The sequence below is a fragment of the Canis lupus genome, chromosome 7 (genome assembly GCF_011100685.1).
Source record: "Canis lupus familiaris isolate Mischka breed German Shepherd chromosome 7, alternate assembly UU_Cfam_GSD_1.0, whole genome shotgun sequence".
Taxonomy (NCBI): domain Eukaryota; kingdom Metazoa; phylum Chordata; class Mammalia; order Carnivora; family Canidae; genus Canis; species Canis lupus.
Window position 1 is genome coordinate 71,924,054 of NC_049228.1, and position 15,001 is coordinate 71,939,054.

General features: G+C 40.5%; 1 protein-coding gene across 35 annotated transcripts in view; it reads right to left on the reverse strand.

Moving 5' to 3' along the window:
• Positions 1–15,001, reverse strand: part of EPB41L3 (erythrocyte membrane protein band 4.1 like 3) — a 226,292-nt gene that overhangs the window by 67,789 nt on the left and 143,502 nt on the right. For all 35 annotated transcript variants that reach the window (XM_038543765.1, XM_038543764.1, XM_038543754.1 and 32 more), the window contains one exon: positions 14,516–14,713. In XM_038543765.1, the coding sequence (XP_038399693.1) occupies positions 14,516–14,569 (54 nt within the window). In that variant the 5' untranslated portion in view covers positions 14,570–14,713. The remainder of the gene's footprint in view (positions 1–14,515; positions 14,714–15,001) is intronic.

Genomic DNA, 15,001 nt, shown 5'->3' on the forward strand with positions numbered 1-15,001 from the left:
TGTAATAGTAGATTGCTACTTTCATATTCCAGGCACTTTAAATTCAATATTTCTGAATTAAATTCATTATCTTCCCCTAAAACTTTTCTCCTTATGTTCTACATCTGTCTATGCAGTCACTCAATGCAGAAATTCAGAAGTCATTATAACTTGCTGTCTCTTATCACTACCTATATCCCCAACCTACATCCAGTTAATCAACTGCTCATTTTCAGGATAGTTCTTTATAATGCATTCTCTGCGCTCTATCGCACTGCCACGGCCTTGATTCTGGTCCTTAGCATCTCTTGCCTGGTATGTTAGAAGAGCTGACTAATGTCCCCATTTCAAGTCTGTTCCTTTTCGATTACTATTTCATAGAAATATGTTTTAAAAAACACAAATGGCCAAATGGGTCCCCACTGTAAAGCCCCGGAAACCCCATCACCTCTTGTCAGAGGCAGAATTCTAAGATGGCCCCAAGATTCCCTGTCTCTCTGGTGTATACACCTGGCACAAACCCTGGAACTGTGAACAGAGTGGATCTGACTCCCATGATTAGGTTATGCTATACGACACAGCTGACCTTAAGAAGGGACAGGATTCGGGTGGGCTTGATCTCATTGTATAAGCGCTTCAAGGCGGAGTTTTCTCAGGCTGGTAACAAACAAAGAGAGGCAGACAGATCTGAAGGTTCAGAGATTCAAAATGAAGGAGGTTCTCTGTTGCTGAGACAGAGGAGACCTCATAGCAAGGACCCAAGACAGACTCTGGAGCCAAGAGTGGTCCCCACCTGACAGCCAGTAAGACAGTGGAGACCTCAGGCCTACAACCAAGAGAAAATGAATCCTGCCATGAGCTTAAAGAGCACAAAGGTGGGGCTTCCTCCATTCAGCCTCCAGAGGAAGATGTAACCAGTGAATAATCTGATTTCTGCTTTATGAAACCAAGGGCAGAGGACCAGCCGAAAAATGTGAGATGATAGATAGGTGGTGTTTTAAGTTGCTAAGTTTATGGTAATCTGTTACTCAGCAATAGAAAATCAAAATATCTAAACAACACCCAACCTTGGTAGCACATCAAACACATCCTCCCTGATGGGTCGCTGGCCTTCCTTTCCAGCATCATCTGTCCCATGTGCCCCTGATGTTTCAAATATATTCGATGCTGGCTCTTCACATTTCCTTACCTGCTCAAGCTCTAAACAGAATTACGTAAGTACCCTGAGCATAATTAGAATTATTCTGGAAATTCCAAAATAAATAAAATAAAATACACGAATGCCACTGGTTTTTAGGTTGCCTTACATACTACCACAGGGACAGTCTGCCAACATTCTCTAATAATTAGTATCTACCTGCCAAATAGTAATGGCCATGCTTATCATTTTTAATAATATGAACCAGGGTTGAGAAAACTTTACTCCTAAGGAGGTATTTACAACTAGCTGAAGATCTGCAGTTTTGCTTTTTATCATTAGCCCTGCCTCAAAACCCAGTTCCTTTTTTTTTAATAATAAATTTATTTTTTATTGGTGTTCAATTTACCAACATACAGAATAACACCCAGTGCTCATCCTGTCAAGTGCCCCCCTCAGTGCAAAACCCAGTTCCTAAGAGAGAAAGAAGAGTCCAGGAAATAGGCCTCAAACAGCCACTCCCAATTTCTTCAAGCAAGAGAGAAGTTCCCTACAGCAGTAAAGGATCTGTCCCAAAATGAAAAGGAAGTTGAGTTGGGTAGGCTCCCATCTCTTTCCTCCTTTCTGGCTACTTCTATGTGTCCCCAGCTATTTAATTAAAACCCAGCATACCAGAAAATTCCTAATATGATAAGAGGCAAACAAATAAAGAAAAAAAAAACCCACTCCCACATCCTATACATGCTACAGAAGGGCATAGAAAGGATGACCTGAATTTTGAAAAGACACTTAAAATAAAACTGAACAATAAAGAATGCTCTTGAAATACATCACTCAGAGTCACTAGGTAAGATATCAGAAAATACAGTGAGTCAAGGCTTAGTAGAAGTAGAAAGAATATTCTGCACCAACTTCCAAAGGGACCAGAGATGAAGAGGGACAGGGTGATGATGTTGCCAGGCCTTCCTGTATAATTTGAGGGAGTTCACTACTGAAGCCAAGGAATACTACCTCCTTGCTCGCCATAAAATGTGAGTCAGTTCCAGGATAAGAGACTAGCACTGAAAGCCAGAAATGGAGTGTGTATAATTATTTTCAGAACATCTTCAGGCTTGTTAAACACCTACTGATTTCTGACACCACAGTAAATAGCACCTTAGCTGTGTCTTCTATTCTCAGCAGGTTCAAGCCGGGCAGTGGGAAAAAAAGCAAATTTTGTTTTCCAGGTCGTTTTTCAATCCTAATGAGTTTCTAGGTAACTGGTTTAGTTGTTCTTGTTGTTATTTAAAATTGAACTTTTTTCTTAGAGCAGTTTTAGGCTCACAGCAAAACTGAAGGGAAAGTACAATGATTCCCTGCATACTCCCTGCCCCACACAGGCACAGCCTCCTCCACTAACAATATTGGCTGGCTGGTTACAATTGACGAGCCTCCACTGAGTTATTATCATCACCCAGTCCACAGCTTCCACTGGAGTTCACTCTTCATGTTGTACCTCCTTTGGGTTTAGACAAATGTAGACTGACGTGTATCATCATTTTAGTATCATGAGGAGGACTTTCAATGCCTTAAACCCCCTCTGCCAATTCATCCCTCTATGTGCCCCTCCCCCTCCCCCTTATTCTCTGACAAGTCATCTTTCAACTCTCTCACAATTTTGCCTTTTCTAGAATCTCATATAATCAGAATCATAGTGTATGCAGCTCTTCCGACTGGCTCCTTTCACTTAGCAAAATGCATTTAAGGTTCCTCCATGTCTTTTCATGGCTTGATAGCTTATTTCCATTGTCTGGACTACAACACAGTTTGTTTATCCATTCACCTACCGAAGGCCAAAAGCAAGTCCCTAAATAGTATGGAGGATAGGATACTATTTTTATATTAAGAAACCACTGCTCTACAGAGTATTTTTATGTATGCTATAGACAAGGCCTAGGAGGATATACTTATGGTTTAGGGAATGGAAATTCCATAAAGTTAGGGAAGCTGCGAATCTGCCAGCCACTGTAGGCCCAACAGGGTCCCTGAAACTTACAAGCAGTTAATATTGTCTCGATACCACTCCCAACCACCCTGTGAGTTCTGGTTTGCAGATGAGAAAACTAAGGACTTCAGGGGATGAGTAACTTACAAACAAATGGCAAAGCCAAGATGTCAGAGCCTAATGCTACTATGATATGGTGCTTCCCACCGTTTAATACCCTTAGGCTCCAAATTCAATTCTTTATATAGTCAATTGCAAAAGCTAATTCTACTGTACCATAATCCTGCAGTCTGATTTGAGGCATGATACTTCCATAGATATTCATATGTTCAATATGTAGGGCATCTCCACATTATGCATTTCATAAACACACTTTAAAAAGCTGCATGAAAGCGATCCTTTAAATTGATCTGCTGCTTCCACTACTCAGTGAATGGATTCAAAGTTAAATTACAGTTCAACATTTCTACTATTCTATCTTTAATGAACCCTAAAGTTTTAAGTAGCACAGCATAAAAACCGACAGGGCAAGTTTCTCAGCAAAAGTGCCCGGCTATTGAAGCAAGTTAAAATTTGTCAAAGCCAAATCTAATTTTTCAATTCACGTAAGAATTTTTAACTGGCCCTCTATTTGTTGGTGTAACTTGTACTGGATACCCTGCATATATTTGTCTAATACAGAAAACTTGAGAGAATGCGTAAATGTGAGAAAAATATAAAACCTTGGTGAAAATGACGAACAATTTGTTTTTCATGTTACTGATAGCTCCAAATGGGGCTTACATTCAAAGCTAAATGTGCTATTAGCCTTGAAATAAGTGTCAAAACTGGCTGCTGTAATTTATTAATTGTGGCTGTAATAAATATTAGCCACAGCGTATGTTACTAACAAAAAAATAATAAGGCATGTAATGCAGTATCACTATGAAACATCTTAGGAGAGCTTTCTCTCCTATTTTTCCCATCTCCTGTTAAATTATTTAATTGCCATACCCAAACAGCAAACGTGAGTGAGCTGAAATACTATGAGATTTTTCCCTTCTCCCTCTGCTATAAAAAGTAACAAGATCATAGCAAGGGTAAAACCACAAAAAGGTACTTATTCATAAATACAACGAATTATCTCCTCTTGAGTTAAAAATATTCTTCAGAGTAACATGGCACCACAATGACCTCCCTTTACATGCTGATCAGAAATTGGACCATAACACATAGGTACCAGCCAAACCCTGAACCAAGTACTGCCGGACCATGTGCTTTGACGGGATCAGTCAATGTGTATATGCCAGTAGTCATGTGAAACCTAGTTCTTTGTAAATATTTTACCCTGTCCCTTCATTATCATACTGCACTCCAGACATCCCTGAACCTACTTCTATATTTTGTTGGAAACGTGCATGGGTACACACACGTGCACACACATTTTGTGGGGATGGAACCAGAGTTCATGTTCTCCTCCTACACTAAGAACCTGGGATTCTACTGGACTTCAATTCTGGATTCAAAAGGAGGTCACAGGTGCTGCTCTTAGGCCTCTGACCTTGAAGACAAGGTCAAAAGACACCTGCCTCTGAAATTGAAGGTTATCCAAAAAAGTGAGATCAAATTCAAGAGACTACCGTGCGGTGGAGGAAAGATCCCAGGTTATTCCTCATCTATGAAAAGATTTTCTAACCTTATGGCTGATAACAGTCTCCCTCCTCAACTTCCTTTAGGGCCAAGACTATTTCCATGAAAAGAAAGGCATCAATTTAAATGCTAACTAAGGGGAGATGAGCTATAATCTTGAAAATTATAACCTGTCTTTCATGGGGGAAATGCTATAATTATAAAACGAACTGGCAATTGATCAGGAAAATTGAAAGAAAAATCATAGTAAAATGAAACGTACTTCTCTCCAGAAGGGATGGTCAGGGTCTTCAGTTTCCTCTGGCCTTTTCACTTTGAGCTGGACCATGGAAACCATAGAATTGCCTAAAATTATTCTATATTAAGGTAAAGAGCGAGCCCAACGTGAACTTTGTTCCATATACCCATTTGAAGAGCCTTTGTATTAGGTCTCCAGCTCTTTTTCTCTTCTTTAAAATGAAACAATGTTGCTTCTAAGGCCTACTCTTCACATAGTATCTTTATCTTATCTCATGATAGTATGACCAGAAGCAAAGGCTCCGCAATCACTTTTAGAAATTAGGTTTAAGAAGTTTTGAGAGAATGACATTCTTTCTATTGACTTGACCTGTCTCTCTCGGACAGGATCTGCCCACAGTCGTAGCACCCAGGGAGGCCTAATCAATCCATTCCAGGCTTAGAGTTGAGCTGCCTGTTTATTAAAAGGAGACACCTATGAGAGTGTCATTGAGGATGTGCTGGAAGGAGGTGTCAAAGCCTTCCAGCCACAGCAGAGAGAGGGAAGGAAAAAGAGAAGGAAAGGAGACAAGAAAGTCAACAGAGGAGACACTTTGGTAGTCTTGCTTCCTTACTTGCCTAAAAACTACATAAACTGCAAGATTTAGAAAAACCAATCGACTTTGATGTCAAAAGCTTGGAGAATTACAAATAAGAGATATTCAATAATCTATTATTCAAGAATTTGAAAAGCAGATCTTTCTCCTTCTTTTTCTCTTTTCATCCCACCATTTCACAAGCCCAAGCTAGAGGTAAATACTATGTTTTGGTTTGTTCCTTCTGCAGCTATAGATATAGACTTGCAATGTTTCTGAAGCTGTAGTAAAGAGACCACTGGCCCAGAGGACAAGAGGTCTGGGACCTAGCCCTTCTCTACCTGTGCCAGGCTGTGTGTCCACAGATACACCATTAACTGCTCTGGGCCTGTTTCCCCATCAATGAAATGAGGGAGAAGACAAAGTCATTCCCAGTATCCCTTTCAGATTTAAGACTGTGTGACTCTATGAGTAAGACAATTACCTCTGAGGAAGCCTGAAGTCTGGCTCACTTGATTTCCAGTGCCTGGGACATAACAGGCCCTCGGGAAATACTTTATATGAAAGCCTCTGCAAAATTAATAAAACTCCATGAGGGATTTTACACATGGGTGATGTTAGTTCTATGGATTGAAATTGTTACAAACAGAAAAAAAAATTGCATTAAGGCAAATAATAAAACGCAAATGATACACTTTCTTGTTAAAAAAAAATGCCTTAGTGCCTGCTCTGTACAAACTGATCAATGTATTCTGGAAAATACATGGATTTTAATGAGGTGACTAAGTGATATTTTGAAGCTGTAATATAGGTCCACTGCTAGGAAGGAGCTTGGAGCAGCTGGCTGGTAGCAGGTGGTCCTGAATTAGCGCCATGGGGCCAGCTCAATCTGTGTGGATGGGAGGCTGTAATCACCACACAAGGGACCGATCGTCTGCCATGTTGGGAGACTCCTCCTGAGGGCAATGAGGAATGTCTTGTCTAATGCAGGGAGGCAATTCCCTGGCTTTTGGGGCTAGACTGAGTTATAGGGGGTGTAAGCTGACACTCAGCATGTGGAAGCAGGATGGGTGCTAGGTGGCATGCCTGTCAGTCTGTCACATCCAAGAATGGTGCTTAGAGTAACAAGTATTCTTTCTTTTACATGGTCTTCTCCTAAACCTCAAGTTAACCCTAAACCAGTATGCTAAGTGGGATTATTTCTGGAGAAGTAGCCAGGAGAACAAACCTTACACTGAGCTCAGTGGCCGATCTGCCATCTCTCTTATTTGTGGCAATAAGGCCACAAACAGAGCTTTTAAAGGGCTTTTAAAAGCCTCTGTCCAAGGGCACACGTGACAACTCTCAGAGATAAAACTGGGGAAGATTCTGAAGGAGGTGACATTTAAACAAGTAAACTGGATACAAAAACATGAAATACATCCTGAAATCTTAATCCCAGGACAGTGAGAGGTAGAAAACCAGGATTATTTTTCAACCTGAAAGATCGTTCCCTTCATTAAACAAACAGGTAATGAACATCCTCGTGAAAGTCAACCTCTGTGTGGTCAGCAGCAGATGATATACAAGACCACTCTCCAGAGCAGGTTTGCTCTTGACTCCCACCTGCCTGCACGCAGAGCAGGCAAGTTCATTTCACCAAATCAGCACCACAAGGTGGTCGGAAAGCACAGGGGAAATGTAAAGAGTGAAGGAATAGTGACCTTGAAATGCAAACCCAGCATTTCAGCATCACAACAGCAGACTACTGACACGCGCAAAATAAATCTCCCCTTGGGCCTTGACTTCACGTGACAATTGGCAGTAAAAGCAAAAAGAATTCCTCAGTGATTTTTATCCTTGATACAGCGTTTTTAGTGTGTTCAACAGACCATGTCTACACTCATGATGCACTATGAGAGTTCATGACTTTTTAAAAATGAAAACCAGGAGAAAAGATTTAACAACTTTAGTAAAAAGTGTTCCTTTTCCTTAGCCCTGCCTTTAATGAGGGCAAGTCTGAACACTGTGGAAATACTTGGTACTGGCTTTGTAGGGAAGTAAGAAGGTGTGTGTTAACAGTCCTTGTATGTAAGTGTTCCTATAGCTGCACCAAAGAGTCATCACACAAGGAAACAGAGTTAATTACAGTCCTTCCATCCTCAGGAGTCCCCAGGGGCATCGATTTTCAAGCAGGAAAGCTGCTGCTGCTGGCCCGGGCCCTCAGCTACAGCACATGACAGATGGTATGTATGGTAAGGCATTCAGTTGAGCAGAAACCCACTGAGAGGTTAAAGTGGAATTGACATAGTTACATACACTCAAAAACTCTGTGACTTATATAGCATTGAGTGAATGATGTTTGTACCAGTTTGGAAAAAAAATCTTAATTTTCTACTTCTTATAATTATGATTTCTTACAATCTGTGAAAACCAAGAGGTGCTTTAATCAACTTTTTTTGGACTATGGCAATTCTACTTGCTGTCTGGTCTAGGACTTCCAAAGCACCTGTCAGGTATTTTTTTTAAATTTTTTTTTAATTTATTTATGATAGTCACAGAGAGAGAGAGAGAGAGAGGCAGAGACACAGGCAGAGGGAGAAGCAGGCTCCATGCACCCGGAGCCCGATGTGGGATTCGATCCCGGGTCTCCAGGATCGCGACCTGGGCCAAAGGCAGGCGCCAAACTGCTGTGCCACCCAGGGATCCCACCTGTCAGGTATTTTAAAATAGCCTATACAAATTGGAAAATTCAGACCATGAATTTGTTTTCCCAACCAAATCCCATATAAGTAGAAATACAAAATAAAAAAAATGAATTGGACAATTAATCAAATCATGGGCAAGACACAAAAACTGGAAATTTTTTAAACAGTCCCTTCCTGACCAATAGTTAGAGGGTAGCAAAAAGCACATTTAGGACATGGTGCCATCAATTTTCTCACCTTCTCTGCCTCCTTAAAAGCATCTCTAGAAGCATATCAAAAAAGCTTGTTGGAGCTAACTTGCCCCATTTCTGTGCTTGTTTGGGAATCTGAACCACCCTGGAATGACCTGAATGATACTCAGTCATGGAGCCCATTCAACCAGTGGACCTCTGGATATGGCCAAACCAGGGGGACAGGCTTTAATGGTTTTGCTGTTGCACCTAAGTGGCTCCATTTGATTTGCCCCAATCTGGAAAGAAATCTCTTGCCAGGGTGGCCAATTCACTGCCATCTTCTCTGGAGGTACGAGTCCTGCGTGGGTTTAACTGGGTCCAGGAGCACTAAGTCTCTCTCACCGCTGGGTCAGCAGTATTTAGGGGCTAAGTGGAGGATGGTGACGTTTCAAATGCATAGAAAAACACAGCAGGGTCCTTGTAAGTCACACCTGCAAGGTAAACCCTCTATGGCTGTTCCAGTGATCCACCAGACTGCTCCTCCAACTGGGTTTCTTGGGGAGAACCAACTAAACTACGTCATAAAATGGCTTAAACATTTTACAGATGCAGCAGCAAACTTGTATTATGAAATACAGGCTCAAATTTCAGATCATGTCTTATTTTCCTAAAACCAAACCAGACTATATTAGAATGGTGCCCCAACAAGAGAAAACATTTCTAATTGGATGGTCATTAGGAAACACATTGTGTGCTAACCAGTCAGACTCAGATGAGTCCACAGAACACAGAAGCAATGGGAACAAAATATGGTGAGGATTATTTCCTTCATTGCATGGGACTGGGACAGTTTTCTTTATTTTCATTTTCAAAATTTATGTCCGAGAAATACACAACAACAATGATAGTAAACTGGCTATAGGAAGTTGCAGGTGTTCTAATGGTCCAATAAAATAAGAAGGGAATGGCAGTATTAGTAATTCTGCTGGCATACATGAAAATAGGGTAGCGTGTAAACATTTGCCAAATGTATATATCAAGATGTTTAAAAGATGGCCTTCTACCATAAGATCTTTTCTTATATTTTACTAGTAATAATTTTGTTATATTTTAGATAATCAAGATTGAAGAGTTTTAAAAAATTACTGAGGAAGTAATTTTTCAGGTGGAGAGCCAGTGAATGCTACAATGATCTAAGCCTCCTGCTTGAGAGAAGTATGAAAAAACCAACACAATTGGAAAAGGCTTCCATCTGAACATGAGGAGGCAGGAATTGAAGACTTAAGTGTTCAGTCATTGTGCTCAGAGAACAACCAAGCCTCATATCTTGCTTTTTTACGTCACTGGCTCTGTCTCACCCCAGCACTGTGGAGCAAGAGGAAATGCTACCATGTGGTTTCAAAAGAAAAAGACCTGGGGGGCAGCCTGGGTGGCTCAGTGGTTTAGTGCCACCTTCAGCCCAGGGCATGATCCTGGGGAACCGGGATGGAGACCCGCGTCAGGCTCTCTGTATGGAGCCTGCTTCTCCCTCTGCCTCTCTCTGCCTTTCTCTCTCTCTCTCATCTCTCATGAATAAATAAATAAAATCTTTAAAAAAAAAAAAAAAAGAAAAGAAAAGAGACCTGAGCTGTGCTAGTGCAAGGTGGGAATGTGTATGTGTGTGCATACATGTGTGCCTGCGTGCATGTGTCTGTGTTGACAGGGAGGGTCCTTTATGTGTGACTAGAAATTCTCAGGATGAAGTCATGGCAGAGGTAAGCCATGTTGAATTTGATGGTGAAGTAATGAAGGCATTAAATAAGCCATGGGCGGAAGGGAGTGGTGCTTGGGTGGCTCAGTAGGTTAAGCATCTGCCTTCGGCTCATGTCAGGATCCCAGGGTCCTGGGACAGAGTCCTGCATCAGGTTCCATGCTCTGCAGGGAGTCTACTTCTCCCTCTCCCCTTCCTTCCCCCCCACCCCCAACTTGTGCTCTCTCTCAAGTAAATAAATAGGGGCACCTGGGTGGCTCAGTGGTTGAGCATCTGCCTTTGGCTCAGGTCATGATCCTGAGGTCCTGGGATCGAGTCACACAGTCACTCCCTGCAGGGAGCCCGCTTCTCCCTCTGCCTATGTCTCTGCCTCTCTCTGTGTGTTTGTGAGTAAATAAATAAAATCATAAATAAATAAATAAACAGACAAACAAATAAATAATAAATAAATTTAAGTAAATAAATAAGCCAGCCAGCCAGCCATGGGGGGAAAAACACTTGGGCATAGAAATCTCATTAAAGTTCTTTTTGATGCTTTTAAAGAAAATTAAATGCCAAAAAAAAAAAAATTACGTTTGTTACTGTCACCTGCATTTTGTTTTTAATTTACCTACAACTGTAATGTGTTGGGGATAGGAATTAGGTAGGCAATTCTGCTTTTTTAATCCAGATTTCTGTGTGTCTCTTCTCTCCATCCGTTTTAGAGTAGGAAGGGGCACTGGAAGTCGTCTAGTCTGAGACTGCATCTGAGGGGCTGATGGTTTCCATAAATGCACCTAGTTTCTGCTGGAATCCTACTGCAGAATGCATATCACAAGGTTGACAGCAATACTTCAAAGCATTTGTTTTCTATTTACTTAAAAATTGGACTTTCTATAACTTCTACTTTAGTTTTACTTTCGATACCTTAAAAAAAATACATATGTTAATGACAGACATTCAATGCCAACTTTTCCAAGTAACTGAAAGTAGCTATCCTTTCTCCTCAAAATCTAGATGGGACACATAGAAATGTTTTCTTCATTCAACACATTCTATTTCTGTAATCATTCTTCATAAGAGGTTTCCAGACCACTCACCATACTATAACTCTCTGGTGAAAACACTCAAGTCAGAATTCACTGTTATTCTCATTTTTAAATAGCCATCATTTATCAAGAATATGCTATGTTGCAGAAAGTATTCAAATTAAATATCTCCTTTAGTATTCTCAGTAATGGCTTTTTGGGGCAAGTATTTTCACCCTCATTTTTCTGGTAAGGAAACTGAGGTTCAGAAAGCTAAAGTTGCTTGAAATCACCCAGGTTTAAGTGGATAAATCTGTTTTCATACCCGGGTTTGGTGGCTCCGAAGGGTGTTATCCTGCATGAACTAATGAAGAAGATGTCGCAGATGGAATCTCTCTGGCTCAGGGCTGCTGGCCATGTTCAGTAAACCACACGCTGCACTTCCGCGGAAGCAACTGTGACCGCGTGCTGTTTCTGACACTGCTGGTTAACGCGGAGTTTGTAATCAACTTAAACCCAAAGGTTAGTTTCACCCAAACTGTTTTTAAGCCTGACCACCCTTCCCCCAATACATTTCTAATCTGCATCTGATCCTTAAAAACAGAGTGAAGGTTGGACTTCGTTCCTGCTAAACATTATCTTGCTACTTTAGTTCAGTGTCACACACTGTCCACTTCATGAGAAACCTAGATTCTGACACATGGACTGTAGCACTTAAAAAAATTGTTTAGGTGTTTGGTGTGTGTGTGCCTTCATCCAAGACACTGCTAAAAACTCAGTGTAGAGGAGAACAACACTGAAGGACACCTTCCCTAGGGCAGTGTTTTTCAACCACTGTTTACTAAACTCCATGCGCCTCGCCAGCCAAGCTTGTTCCACAGCTTGTATCTCAAGGTAAGAGTCACTCTGAATATGTGTTTTCAGCTCAATCTTGTTGCTGCCTTGAGAACCTTGCCAGTGATTCACAATCCATTTCTTTTATTCAATCAGTCAGCTACAAATAAATCCATTTCACTTTACCATGCCCTCATTTCTCTGTTTTCTCAACAGTGTATCAGTCAGTGGTGACCACATTTTCTCCCACTACTAATGGCTGCTGTAAAACTGAGAAGATCCTATCCAAAGATTTTGTGTCCCAGAAAAAAAAAATTATTTGTAATTCTTAAGAATCTGTCAACTTTAGGGATGCCTGGGAGGCTCAGCGGTTAAGCGTCTGCCTTTGGCTCAGGTCATGATCCCAGGGTGCTGGGATGGAGCCCCGCATCAGGTTTCCTGTGGGGAACCTGCTTCTCCCTCTGCCTAAGTCTCTGCCTCTCTATGTCTCTCACGAATAAATAAAATCTTAAAAAAAAAATCTGTCAACTTTATAAAAAAATTATTGTAAGAAAATAACTAATTTTGCCTTGTCACTCAAAATGTTCACAATGACCTTAAAAGTAACGCTGAATCGTAACCAAAGTTAATTACAATATAAAAATTCTGAATTCAAAAACATAGATTATGTCTATGACACATTTGAAGGACGGTATATAAATTAAGCAAACTTAGAGCCTTGAGGCATTTATCCCCCCCCCCCCCCAAAAAAAAACACTATAAACTTTCTTCTAGATTTTTCTTTGGAAAGCTCTGGTAGCATAACTAGACAACTGCCAGGTAACCCTATTTATTCCATTAATGAGACAATCAACAGAAAGAGATTCCTCAAAATTAAGAAAAAAGCTTCACTTAGATCAATTTTTTCCAGAAAGTTGGATTCACACTCTTCATGGTTACAAGTCTTTTAAGCTTCAGCGTAAAACTCAGGTAGGAATATACTATTGGATCTCCCAGTTTCTAGAATAAATCTCTAAACCAGTAATTAGACACGTTAAGCTAAGAAATTAGTCAAAAATCAAAGCCAGAAAAATGTAAAAGATGAATCTGTGCCTTAGGTAGGACCCTTGGAACATGCACCGCACTCCCTGTAGCAGCCCATCAGGATTTGTCAGGTTACAGGGTGATCAAAATTCTATCAATTAATGTGTGATAAAGTAACTTTTGATCTAAGAATTTATTTTCAAAAAACTTTTTTCCTCTATGTTCCTGCAAATCTAAAATGAGTAAACCAACCACATCCCCACCATAAATGACATTATCAACATGAAACGGACTTGAAAATCTTATGATCCAAGAAAAGGATTGAGTGCAGGACTGCATTATGCAGAATATAATAGGAATGAGGTGGGGTTACAGACAGAGAAAGCAGAGATGAGTGAATGAGGAATGTGGGTATCAGGTGGGCTCGGTGCTGGCAGTGTCTTCGGAGGACTAGAAACGCATAGACATACACTGCTGGTAGTGCCCAGGAGAGACATGCAGCACACAGAGCAGAAGAGGTGCACTGTGTAAACATGTAGTGAGAGGGGATGGTGGACAGGGATGTGTGCCGTCCCTGTATGACCAAAGGCAGGGGGCTGAGGCAGGAGGAACAATATCTTGGAGTGAAAATGTTCAATGTGAAACCGAATCACCTTGCTGAAAGAGCAAGCTGCTCCCTCCTAGCTGCAGGGAAAAGGTGCTGTGGCCAATGCACACGCAGACGTGCTCCTATGGTTTCAGTTCACGCTTTGTGCATGTGCTCTGTGAACACATGAAAATCCACTCATCTCCACTGCTATGGACAGGCTGTGTTGTTCTCATCTGAGAACTTAGCCTTGCCTTAGCCTCTCTGACAAAAGTCATTCAACTGCTCCTTCTCTGAGAGGGATTTTAGTTTTCTTTACAGAAAGAACAAAGAATAGTATACCCCTTTATACTCAAGCTGCAATGCCCACCACGATGTACATTTAAAAAATTACTCTGAGAGGAGCACATTCACAGTTCAAATTATCCTAGTCAATACCATGTACTGAAATTAACAACTTTATCAAGTTTATACCAATTAAAAGTTGCAATTACTCAAATACAAAAAATATCAAATAATTGAAAATAGAAAAAGTAAAATTATTCAAATAGAAAAACTAATCAAATAGAAAAAGCAAATTCATCTAAATGATAGCTCATAAGATATTAAAGAAAACTTGATTTTTAAGGCTGCCATTTTTTTTTCCTACCATGGAAAGTGTTTTGGAGATTTTGTTTTTAATGAAGGTCACATTTTTCTCTTGATTATAACATTTTGGAGACATTTTAAGTATTTTTAGTAATTTGATCCTGCTAGAGACTTTGGAAAAGAATTTTGTATTTAGAAGCTGGGTCTGAATAACTTTCCAGAGTTCTGAAAACAAGAAAGTGTCTTGTATGTTTTAAACCAACATTCTCCAATTCTCTGTATCTGGGACAAAAAAAAAAAAAAAAGTTTTAAAATATGCACTTACCTCCACATCACAGGTATATTCTGATCCATCCAGAAGTATCACTTTGCACTGCATGCTTTTAGGCTTTTTGACAATCTTTAATGGAGATCGAGATAGTTTGCTGCTAGATGATTTCTGAGAAAGTTTATCGTCTTCCAATTGCTGATATTCGAGCTGTTTTGCAGCCCCAGCAGCGAACTCCCGTTCCTTGTCAGTGACCTGTGAAGAGCAGACAATGAACAGTTTTCACTGCAAGACAGGAAATAAATATTGCATTGCTCAGGCAAGAGTGGAGCCCTTTAGACATAGGTTTTCCTATTTCCCAGAGCAGGAGAGATGTCTGGATCAAGAGATCGTGAATGGACATGTATACATATATGGATATTTACAATGCTAATGGTTTCACTTAAATAACTTTTGCCACTTAAATGTACTAACAGGGCTTCATTTCAGTTTGACTCAGGATTTAATTTAGAAGCACAGAGTCAGCAAATGCCATCAAGACTT